This window comes from Elaeis guineensis, chromosome 4, assembly GCF_000442705.2.
Source record: "Elaeis guineensis isolate ETL-2024a chromosome 4, EG11, whole genome shotgun sequence".
NCBI lineage: Eukaryota > Viridiplantae > Streptophyta > Magnoliopsida > Arecales > Arecaceae > Elaeis > Elaeis guineensis.
Window position 1 is genome coordinate 20,962,348 of NC_025996.2, and position 12,121 is coordinate 20,974,468.

The window sequence follows — 12,121 nt, forward strand, 5'->3', positions numbered from 1 at the left end:
TGTAATATTATCAAAGAAGTGGTATTCTGGATAGCTACCTCTTTCCAAAGCAATTCAGATTGCCTCCCATGAAATAAGCTGAATTACCATTCAAAAAGTATACCAAATATAGTAATTCAGATTATCACATTAAATTGCCAGCAATCTGGATAAGTTGCCAGCTACCAAACGCAACCTTAGAATGGTTGGAGTAGAAAAATTTCACTTGCCACTTTAGGTGCTTTCTAAAGATATTTTCGACAGTTTTTTTGTTTCATATTTTAAGGAGTACTTGCACAGGTAACACCTGAAATCCAAGACGAAGAATTAGGAGTCACCACTGCACCCAAAACAATCTGGGCGTGTTTAGAACAGAAGTCAAGATGACCAATGCCTTTCTTCCATACAACGACTATGCCATCCGATTACCCACGAGCAGGGAAGAAAAAGGCAAATTCCGCACAAGCGTAGCAAAGTCAGGCAGACTCTCAAAGGAAACTTGCTGCCATTCTTTGTTCCCTTTGGCTTAAACTTTAATCCCCAGAACAACCTTGTGAGATGTACATCGACGCAAACCTAAGCAAAGCTCGTTTTACTCCAGCTTTTCTTTCCAATCATCATGGTGAAGAGAGGAACCAGCAACAGAGAGGCAATCCTAATGATTTTCCTGCTATCCCTGAACTCTTCTTGGAAGGCTCCGGCAATCTTACCCACATGGATGCATGGCATAAGCTTGGTGGGAGATAAATGACAGGGACGGCCCCTCCTACACCCATCACCAACCATCGGCCTTTCGCCTCCTCTTCACCACCTTGAGGATGGGGAAGGAAACTATTTGGAGCAAAAGAGGAAGGAAGATGGAAAGTTTAAAGAAAGAATCATTTTAAGACATGTAGCACTGCCATTTTTTCTTACCAATCAGATATACAAAGAAAATTACGTTGATATGATAGAGTTAGGATTATTGTTGTACTACATGCATTATCTATAGCAAAAGTTCGGGTTCATAAAATGCATTAGAAATCTCGAACACAGCAGTTGGAGGTTCTTTTCATAGAGAAATATGTTAGAAATCTTCTAGTATTTTGAAATTTTCAAAGTCCTTTTGAGATAAGAAAACCCATTGAAATAAAAAAAATGCTGTTTTAAATTTGAAAAGCCACCAACAATCAACCACTACAACGTGGCTAATGAGAAAAAATAAAATTTTATCCCTTTATCATTCTGAAAATATCTAACAGAAACTCTGGTCAACGTGCTCGTCTCGCCAAAACATATCTTTGTTCATCCACAAAATACGGCCATCACAAAACATGCATCCAGAATTCTCGACTGAAAAAAAAATGTTTTTTTCCCCTCAAATTGGAATTGCAAAATTGGCTTCCATACATTTTTGCCATCAATAACATGAGAGCACGGAATATAATTTCCTGTTGCCTTGCCTAAGAAAATATTTGGATAGAAAGAGATCAATAAGTGAAAACAGGTTGAACCAGTGACCAGGTTGAAAGCATCTGATTCCATATAAACAGGTTAGAAAAAGAACCAAAAGGTCCAAATCTCAACAGCTCTACATGGTTAAAAGACAATTAGACACACATTCCCCTAGCCGATGCTCCAGAGACAATTCCTCTTGCCCTGAACTCATGTTTCCCGGCATGGATTCTTCTGATTATTATATTCTGTTGGGAAACATTACATCTGAAGCAAACTGGCTGTTCCTCTGATGATGCACTCCTCAAATATATGGCAAGCTCTATTCAATCTCCAATGGTCACTGCTGCAGACCGCGTTCTTATCCAGGAATGGCATGTTTCATCCGCAATACACGACCAGACGACACCATTTACTGTCTTGGTGGACATCAATCCTTGAGTCTAGAATGCCATCAATTGGAACACATGACCTACCAAGGCATTTTTTGAGCTGACGCCATGTTTAGATCAGTGCAATCTGCCTTCCAGACTAATGGGAATTGACACCGGAGGAGATTGCTGATAATTAGAGAATGTGGGAACCCCTTTGTCAATAACCTTAGCCGGTTGGTCGCTAGACCTGGCGCTGCTGGTTTGTTGCAAAAGTTGAACAAGGGAGAGGAATATATCCATCCTGGTCACACCTCTGTTGGCCTGCAATGAAATCAAAGGAATCTATCTAATTCGGAAGCAGAGACAAAATGATCCAAGAATTTTAGCAGAAAGTTTTCTTTTTTGCATCCCCACCTCAACTAAAAAACGTGCCCAGATCTTACTGTCACGAATTTCCATCACTCCTTTCAAGATAGTCAATCCAAATCCACGAATGATGTCTGCAATCTCAAGAAAGAACCCACGTTCTTCGCAAAGCATCTGTGAAGAGAATGGATGGGGCATCTTCAATCGGATAACAAAAAGAATGTTGTGTCTTAAATTTGCACAGTGGCAACAGCATCAAAATAAAAATGGGCTGTATGTCACCTCAACTAGCATCTGACCAGGGGGTGTAAGGTCCTCGACTATTATTGGGCAGACCATGGTTTGTCCTGCAACTTCATATGCCCAGGTCGCACCACCATTACTTCCACCACTTGAATTGTCCTTTAGAACGACGCCACTCTCCTCACCAATCATCTATATATATTCACATAAAAGGAAAGCAAATCAATATTGATCAAGTGCTTGTCAAGAAGCATGTCTGAAGGACAAAACGAAAAACTGACAACTAAAAAGGGATGTACCTTTGGCTCATCAGCTTGCTTGAGTTTGTCTGCATATTTTGTTACACTTTGCAAAAAGAGCATGTGTTTTATTGTGCGGTCCAACAAAGCATCAATGCTACACTGTTACATTCAATTAAAACAGGATAAACACAGCATGCAGTCAGAGCCAGAACAAGCATCTGAAGCAGAAGTTCAAATGCACACCTTTGCACCATTTGGCACGATCTCTCGTAGCTCCTTCACACGGTCTTGTATTTGCTGGCGATCTTTTGGCCTCGGCCGAGTGCTTTCCCCAGGTCTTGCCCTTTTCTTGACAACCTTGACGGCTTCTTCAGGCTTCTTTGGTTGATTGATCATAGCACTCCCAGCACTCATACTGCAACTGTCATCAATCCATGTACTAACACGGGATTTTGAAAGTGCCTCTTTTGGTGATCCATGCATGATCTTCTCTGAGTTACAATGAGGCAGCAGCACATCAGATGTAGTACTTGTGGAAGGAAGACCTGCCAGCGCAACCTGATTTCTGTACAATGAAGGCCCACCTACTCTAGTAATTGTTGAAAACTTATGCTTTGAATCGAGACTGCCAATAGGATTGACATTAATAGCCACAGAATTATGAGTAGAAGATTTATTAACACTCTCACCAACTATGGCATCCAATAATTGTTCAAGACCAGAGTCTGAGAACAGTCCTTTTTCAGCACCTACCATAGAGCCCATGTCCAACTCTGATATGCTTTCTGAGACATTGGCACTCAAATTTGAGCAACTGCCACTGCCTATTGGCATTATTATGTCATCCCAGCATTCCTGCACAAGAATGCTTGGGCTCAGGTCCAATTCCATGCCGTCAAACAGATCATTATCGGAAAGAGGTTGAGTAGGTGTAATTGAAGAGTTCTCTTTCCCGCCATTTCCTGTGCCCATAGAGTTCCATGGTGCTGCAGTGGAGTTCCCAACTGGCAAACTTTGTAATCCAGTCACCGGAGTGCAGCTACTTCCATCAAGTTCAGCGAAACAAGCTGATACAGAACTGGCACCCAGCGGAGTATCATTCATTTTCACAAACCGGTCAGAGGCCTGCTTTGGGGGTTGATCGTTCAGATGATTTAGATCATTTAAGGAAACATTCCTTGAATGAAGGAACAGAGAATTTTCAGTTCTCATGTCCTGTGAAGTGACAGAATTATCTGGGAGTTCATGGCTAAAGAATTTAGCAGCAGATAGACCACCCACTCTCAAAGATGACAAAGACGAATGTCGGATTTCTAGCAACTTCTCTGTACCATTAGTGCAAGTTTTGCTTATCTCAGAAGATCTTGAGCCAGGCATTGTACCACATGGTCTATATGTGTTACCAGATGAAGAGGAGTCCCCATAAACTTGATGAAGTGCGTTCACATGAGGAACAGAAAGATATGAATTAGTAGGGAACAAGCTAGAAAACCCCTGCATCCCCATTCCAGATAACAGTCTCTGCTCCACTGCAAGGTCAGCAATTCCCTTGGCCCAGGTATAGGCATTCAAGTTGGTAGCAACTGCATTGTTGGGAAAACTAGAATCAGACTGAAACTGTATGTTAGGGTACAGCAGTGCTTGAGCTTCAGCACTGGCTGCAGGGCATTGGGTTGCATGGTGAAATGAGGAATTCCTGCTGACAGAGGGTGTTTTCTGAAACCGGTCACAGGAACCTTCAGAAACTGCTCCTCCTGGCATGGATACTATAGGATTCATGTTCCCACTGTGAGATGTAAAGCCATGGCAAGATCCCAGGGAGAAAATACTGGGAAACTGAACAGGTCCTCTCAAAGATTCGGAGTTTCTCATATACTTTTCACTTATGTCTCGTTGCAAGGAATTGTTGTCGTCGTAACAATTGCCAGCAACTCCTGAAGAATTTGCAGAAGCAGATGCTGCATTCTCATCATGAATGGTCAAAGCTTTATGGGCTACTCCATATGGAAGAAGCCCCATTATACTTCCCACCTGCTCCAATGAATGCTTAACTTGATTGGCAAACTCCAAATTTTCTGGAATCTGGTAGCAAAAATGAGTTAATAGCAAGTTTTACATAGTACATAACCATAAAACTAAATATGGACACATTGTGATTAGATACCGTAGCATGTTTAGATGAATGCCGGATAATATACCATTCATTGATTAATACCAAATAATTTGATGCATCAACATTGTTTATTAGTTTAGTACGATTTCTTCATGGCTGTAACCATTTAGCCTGTAATCAGCTATTTGAGTTGAAGACAAGATCCATCTTAAGCCCATGCATGACAATCATCCAGCATGCTTTAATAAAGGAAAGGCAAGCGAGTATTTCCAATAAAGGAGGTTGCAATCCTGTAGTTATTCTATAGGAATGACACTGTAGAAACTCATAAAATCACATTTGCCTAAAAATGAGGAAAGGGTTATAGGATTTGATGCTAGGCATTTATCCATGAAAACTCTGACCTCAATACATGCAGATTTGCAACCGGCAAGAAAGAAGACCAAAAAATGAACCAAGATCCATGTACATTATCACCACTATGTTCACAATCTGCATTGTTTTCAAGACTTGAGCATGCTGCTATAGATGTCCTATAATTGAAGAAACAGAATATAGGTAAGTATATTAAAGATTCAAGTCACCAGTTCTTCCTGTGTAGGGTCATCAATCAAAGAAAGTGAAGAATAATGAGATTCTAGAAAACTTGCTTCAAACTATACAATAAACTCTCCTCTAACCCCTCGGATGCAACTTAGACTCTTGTCCCATCCAATACTAATCTACAACTTAATTCCTAGCTCTTCATTTAAGTTTATCATTGACATATTTTATCATTGACATATAAGGACAGGATACCCTTTATTTCATATAAATTTTCAATTCTCAAATTCAAGAAAAATTATCCAAAGCTAAAGCTTAAACTTTATATGAAAAGTTGTTCCCCATGTTAAAAAAGTATTCTGTACTTATATTATGTACGGTAAATGTCATGTCCTCTGAGTAAAATTGTTCAAGACTGAAATTTTGGAACTGACAATTGGATTCTCAGATGCGACACTATTTATTTTTATGCTGACTGTTCGGCACACTACTGTCTTTAGGGCACTCTAGCTTTGAAACAAGAAGTGATGCTGCCCCCATGTCACATCATATCCAGTTGTTCAGTGCAGTGCCATTTAGCATTTTTTTAAAGACCTTGTGCAATTCATTGTCTATGTAACTTAAGTAAACAAAGTAACAAGTTAACTAGAACCTCAACTTACAGTTGACCCAAAGAAATAAAAGGCTCAACAAGTTGATTCAGGTGCAAGAGAGCGAATAGTTCTTTCAGGAATTATATAAGATTGTCAAAATATTCCAATTTGCTTCAAGTTTATGGACTCATAGTCTATGGGACATAAAATGAATAAACAATTAATGCAGCAATTCTGCTAAAGCTATGTCATGCTAATAGAATAAATAACAATCGTTGTGGTTTAATTGAAGAGGGGAGTCTGATGGTTGGGACATGGATGGCTGTGCATGCAGGAGCAAGAGTCAAAGCAGTTGTGTCTCATTCTAAGCAGAATATCTACAGAGCTATAAATATGAATTGCATAATATGATAGGTGTTTATTTTCTTTTTTTGATAAAAGATGACCATTCATTACACCATGTATGGTAAGAATTGCAAATCAGTGAATCAAGCAGTAATGATTCTGTCTGCATTATTGACCCCGAGCCTGTTTAATTTTTTCAAGCAAGCGAACATGATTAAGATAAGTACTCTTTTAACCTTATTATGATAACGAACGTTAAGTTTTGAGACTAAGTAATTGGCAGTCTACATTGTACGAAGGCAGCATTGCCAGTATATAGGAATTCAATTACTAACCTTCTGAAGGGAACCAAACTGAGCCACACCTAGTGATGGCAGAGAAATAATGGCGATAGTCTGCAAGATGGAGAGTTATTTCAGTGGCAAAACTATGCAGCTCAGCATCAAAGATTGATTTGGCAAGTGTATCGATAAGGAATTTTGATCCCATAATCTTTAGAGCTCATAATCTTCGTTCAAATCTGACAGTTCAATATTAAGAAATAAGGCAGTATGCATGCACGTGCCTGGGCAAGGACAAAAGAGTAAATAAATAACACAAACCTTAATTCCAGCATGAAACTGATGCTGCCACTCTGCATTACTCTGAAAAAGACAACTTTAGTCAGATAACTAAATGCAGTATAATGTGCACAGACCATTATGAAACATTTAACAGGCTCCAATAATGTAGCAAAGCAAGAAGGAATGATAGAGTATTATGGAAAAGGTACTAGAAAAGTTCATTTAGACAACCAGTTGTAACTAATACAGTAGTACAAGGATATACATTACAAAATTAGCATTAAGTCTGAAAAAACTATATATTTATAGTCACACATATCATCTTTTTTTGTTTGTTTGAAATTCTTTTTCTTAATATACTGGAAACTTCAAAATAAATTAAGTCTACCAAGAAATTTATGTTTATTTAATATATTAGAAATTTATTTATGTAACTGTATGCATTCTCTCACTTGATTTTTTTTTTTTTCTCTTTTTTCAAATGCTTCAGACACTTTCACAAGATTTTTCTAACTTTTTACTCTCTGGATAAATTAAGTAGCCATTAACAGAGATATCTTAAAGGCTGGACAAAAGCAAGGTGTAACAATCATCTCAAAGGTCAATTGTATGCTGCTGGAGAAAAAGAAGACACATCTAACTGTACCTGAAATATGTCTGGATTGTCAGTAGAGTTGGTCGGGCTCAAATCTATACCATAAATATCAGAATAGATCCACTGATGCTTCCCACTTATAACTGCCCCCCCAATTATTCTGATCAAAAAAGATGACTTAGCCTTTCAAATAAAAAGCAGCCACTTCATTATTAATCAAAAAAAAAGGGATTAACTTGGACGCATTCCAAAAGCTAGATTCATAAACAAACAAAAAACCTCCACAAGTAGATAAAATATAAACAAGCATGATCAGAAAGAGGCACTGAAGCCAAAAATTCAATAAACTGCAACGAGAGAAAGTTTGCCTATATATCAGGCTGCAAAATAAACTACGTTTTGCCTCAGATAGTTCAGTGCACGCTGCAGCTAAACAATAAAATTATGTGCTCATCCTGCACATCAGTTCAATTTTTTACCAGTCAGAGTAAACGTGAATCCATGAATCCAATTTAAAAACAGTACGTAGAATTATTAAAAATACTCAAAACAATTTTAGGCCTGAGAAAAGCCTAACGTATACAATAAACCACCAAATTATGCTGATCTCACCCTTCTCCAATCATGTGGACCTGATTAAGTATCTTGTCAAGCAGTCCTTGAACCCGCTTTTCATAGTAGCAATCCTCCACCATCAGCAACCTTGAACCGAGAAGTTCCAATATTAGTCAAACTGATTATCTCAGTATTTCGATACTAATTAAATCCATCACGGCATTCTCTAGCCCACTGGATAATAAAATTTCAAAGAGATCAGGAAAAAAAGAATTCCATTCTCAGCCATGACATTGAGGAACTGATGTTCAAATTTAGGATATTAATATACAAGTCAGCACTCACAATAAGTCATTAGAGTAGCATCCTTCATCAATTCAGCAACCCATGTTTTAAAGCGGCAAAAACTGATGGAATTGATGGCATTAGAGCATTATCGTATATTTCACTTTGCATTAAAATAGAATTTTTTATGAGAAAAATGGCTTTTTTAAAAAAATGTACCAAAAAAAGGGAAGGAAGGAAACAAAGTTATCAGAATTAAAATTTTTCGATTGTAGTAAAAGAGAACAGTGATTCAATAAAAGTTCTATTCGGACCTCAACATATTGTCCAGAAAACGGCACCCGTTATGTGCTAGAACCCTTCATATATCCATGAAATAAAGAATATCCTCATATAACCATCAATCACAAAACCACCACACTTACTAATGTAAAAAAGAAATTACTATATAAATAAATAAAGAATACAAATTCTAGGACGTTAAAAAGGAGTAATTTTTACTTCCGAGCTACTTACTACCAAATTTATGCCATGCTTTAAAATTGAAAAAACAAAAAGAAAACACGAACAGAAAGGAGCATAAAGACATCAAAACTCAACTAAAAAACAAATCCATGAAAACGCACATCACAGAGGAAACACAACAGTCCAAAAGATTTCCAAAACAAAACACAAAAAAAAAAAAAAAAAATCTTTCCACGAAAACACCGTGCATAAAATCTACGAATAAAGACAAACAAACAAGCAGATCAAGGGCGACCGTTACCCGGGATCACGGCGATCCACGCGCCAGAGCACCCCGTACGACCACCCGCCCCCGCTACACAGCCCGCCGAGCAGCCCTCTCAGCTGCGGCGCCAGCGCCATCACTTCCTCCCCGCACGACTATCGAGGCAGCGTCAGAGAAGAGACCGGAGCCTACACTAGAGAGAGAGGAGGAGGAGCAGAGAAACCCTAGCCTCTTGTCGAGGACTCTCCCCCGCCGGCTTCCACGGTGGCGGTCTGTAGCTCCCGGCAGACCCGGGTTCGGACACAATGGCGGTTTCCCGTTACGAGAAAACCGGGCCGAGGGAGGGAGAGGTTGGTGGTTATGTATAGGGGGCGCGAAAAGGACGACGGCGAGGTGGAAAATAAGGAGATCTTTTCGCGCGGTCGGGGTCTCCAGCCGGAGAGTGGTTTCGCGGGGAGCGGCCAGGGGCGGCTTTTGGGCTGTCTATTTTTCGTTTAAATAGATTTCATAATAATTGAGAGAGAGAGAGAGAGAGGGAATGGGATCTTTGGTTGTTAAGGTGGAGAGTGAGTGAGTGAATACCATTTTTCAGACCCGAATCTCCCCTGGCGACGCCGGTTGATGACCTGACGCAGGCGGTTGTTCAGCATTTCCGTTTTATTATATACACATATTTTTTTTAATTATTATTAAAAAATTATAGATATTTAGCCGATACCTTAAGTAATCAAATATATATATATATATATATATATATATATATATATATATATATATATATATATATAAAATTTAATTTTATTTAATCTATTCAAATTTTTAACCACTCAATGTATAGAGCAGAAATTTTTGAATCAAATAATTTTGATACGTAAATAATAAAAAATTAATAGATTATATATAATGGTTTGAATTATCAATATAAAATATTTAATATCTTAATATGGATCCGATTGTATTTAAATAGAACTCCACCCTAATATAGCAAAATCTAGCTCTATATATACACATTATTTTCACATTAATTGTATATAGTGTAGAAAAATCTTCATTTTCTATCGTTCGATAATAACAAATAAAGATATAAAATAGAAAATAAGTTTTAATTTTATGTAGCTTGAAGTAATAATGAATAAGTATGAGAAACAGTCTGACATAATAAATATTTTTTTTGTTGATCTTTTATATATATATATTTTAATATAGTTGAACTGAACACTAAAAATTCCTTCTTTCCTTTTCATTTCATTTATTCTTTCTTTGATCTACTTTTTTTTTTCTTTCATTTTTGTCAGCAACAAATTAGCAAAACCAAGTGTGTTTAGTGAGGAAAATGATATAATTAAATTTGGTGAAGAGCAACTCACTTGTTATGATCATTACTAATTTCATAAGGATTTCATATGAAGCAAAGAAACGGTACTTTGAGAGCCAAGATCAAGCACAAATTATTGAAAAAAGACAAGCCTATAATTAAGCTACAAGTATTGTGCTGAGTTTGTGGCAGATATGTAACTCAAGTTTTCCTGAAAAAGCTCATTCTAATTAAACATATAGCAGTTGCATTAGTCTACATTTTTTAATTTTTTAATGATAAATAATTATTTGAGAATGGAGCTTTTTTGGATGTTGATGTTGCATTATCACTCATTATAGTAGTATTTTTTTATTCTTCTCTTTCAAATATTTAATCCAAAATCTCCAACAGCTATACCAACTTAGTGATTTGATGAGGTCAACTTGATATTAAAACAAAAATTCCTACGTAATTTTAGTCTAAGATTGAAATGGACACACACTTAAAAAGAAATAAACCACCTCAAGGTCCTCTTAGTGTTTGAAGCACAATGTTGCAATATACACCTCTGAGAAAGCCTGACATCCGTGGAGATCTAGAACAGAGAATGCGATCTGTCTCGAGGAACTTTTTATTCTTTTGTCTTCTCGATACAAATTAATACATTACAGTAAATGGGTCTTCATTTTGCTCCACAGCTGATACTTTAGATCTCCAAGCAGTAAGACACCTAGTAAACTCAGGGCGTTGAGTAGGTCTATATCTTTACAATAGTGGGGCATAATCTCGAAAGCATATAATAATAATAATAATAATAACTTGAGGTTGGACATTGGATGAGGTGAAGGCCAGCACACCTTGCGCAGTATCTTAGAGAAGATATGAAATTTTGTGAAAGATCCCATACAAAATCTCTAGTTTTATCTTTACCTAACGTGGAATTTGGGCATATACCATATATATCCCCTAACATATGGTATGTTTTCTATTAAAACAGAAATTATTTCGAAAGATTTGGAATCAAGGGTGGTAATAATGGCATTTGAATATGATGATCCACTAATAAATAGTGTTTTATATTACTGTGGTTATAGAAGATGACTGGTTGAAGCCTTTCACTGTTTCCAAAGAGACCAAAATCACATGATTAAAACCTGGTCTGCATGGCTATATATTGTTTCATAGCAGTCAAGGAATCCAGGACTACTATGTGCATTTTTCATGATTCTCACAAATTCGACAAAATTCAAATCAGTTTCACTGACATAAAGTATGCACACAACTATATAGTATCAAAGTTCTAAACTTCTAACCATAGCCATTTTTTACAATTTAACTACAAGAAGAAAAAATGACAATTATATGATTGTCTTAGCTAGGTGCATCATAAGCAATGCCTCTATCTCTTTTTCCGGTCAAATAAATAAACGTAAATGCTGCTGTATTAACTATGAATCCACTTTGAGTTATCACCTATGTTACTGAAGAATTCAATGATTATGAGATTACTAAATGTTCTTCTACATGCATATGGAGTTTGTCATTGGTGGCCAGCCACACAAAAAATTTATGTTTTTTATAGAATTTTATTTTAGAAATTAAATGATGTTTTTGGCCAAGTAAACATGGTCTTCTGGTTGAGGCTTTACAGTTTGATATATTCTCATAAGATGGCCACGCCAACACCTCAGTATCTTCCCTATATATATATATATTATAGAAGATAGGTACTTCTAGATAAATATGTAACTTGGAGGACTGAACTTGTCTAGTTTAAGTCTGATACATCACATTTTATTTCCAAATAGAACTAATTACCTCACACTGAAAAGGTACTGGTGTTAACGAGCTGAAAACCTGATTA

The 12,121-nt window shown here is 37.1% G+C and overlaps 1 protein-coding gene across 1 annotated transcript; it reads right to left on the reverse strand.

The window, feature by feature from the left end:
* Positions 1-1,313: 1,313 nt before the first annotated feature.
* On the reverse strand, positions 1,314-9,524 carry LOC105043446 (transcription factor EMB1444). Its single transcript, XM_010920991.4, has 10 exons — positions 8,997-9,524; positions 8,003-8,092; positions 7,442-7,550; positions 6,835-6,876; positions 6,568-6,627; positions 2,882-4,720; positions 2,696-2,797; positions 2,436-2,588; positions 2,202-2,327; positions 1,314-2,108 (listed from the first exon to the last, which is right to left on the reverse strand). Exons 1-10 carry the CDS (start codon positions 9,095-9,097, stop codon positions 1,923-1,925), a joined length of 2,808 nt encoding a protein of 935 aa, XP_010919293.2. The 5' UTR covers positions 9,098-9,524; the 3' UTR covers positions 1,314-1,922.
* Between the last annotated feature and the right edge of the window lie 2,597 nt (positions 9,525-12,121).

What these genes read in the sequence shown, in the direction of transcription:
- LOC105043446 (XM_010920991.4), bottom strand. Translation starts at nt 9,097, where the DNA reads ATGGCGCTGGCGCCGCAGCTGAGAGGGCTGCTCGGCGGGCTGTGTAGC. An exon ending in GTCCACATGATTGGAGAAGG is followed by an intron (nt 7,551 to 8,002) that starts GTGAGATCAGCA and finishes TTTTTTGATCAG; the next exon opens with AATAATTGGGGGGGCAGTTA. An exon ending in AGTTTCATGCTGGAATTAAG is followed by an intron (nt 6,628 to 6,834) that starts GTTTGTGTTATT and finishes TCCATCTTGCAG; the next exon opens with ACTATCGCCATTATTTCTCT.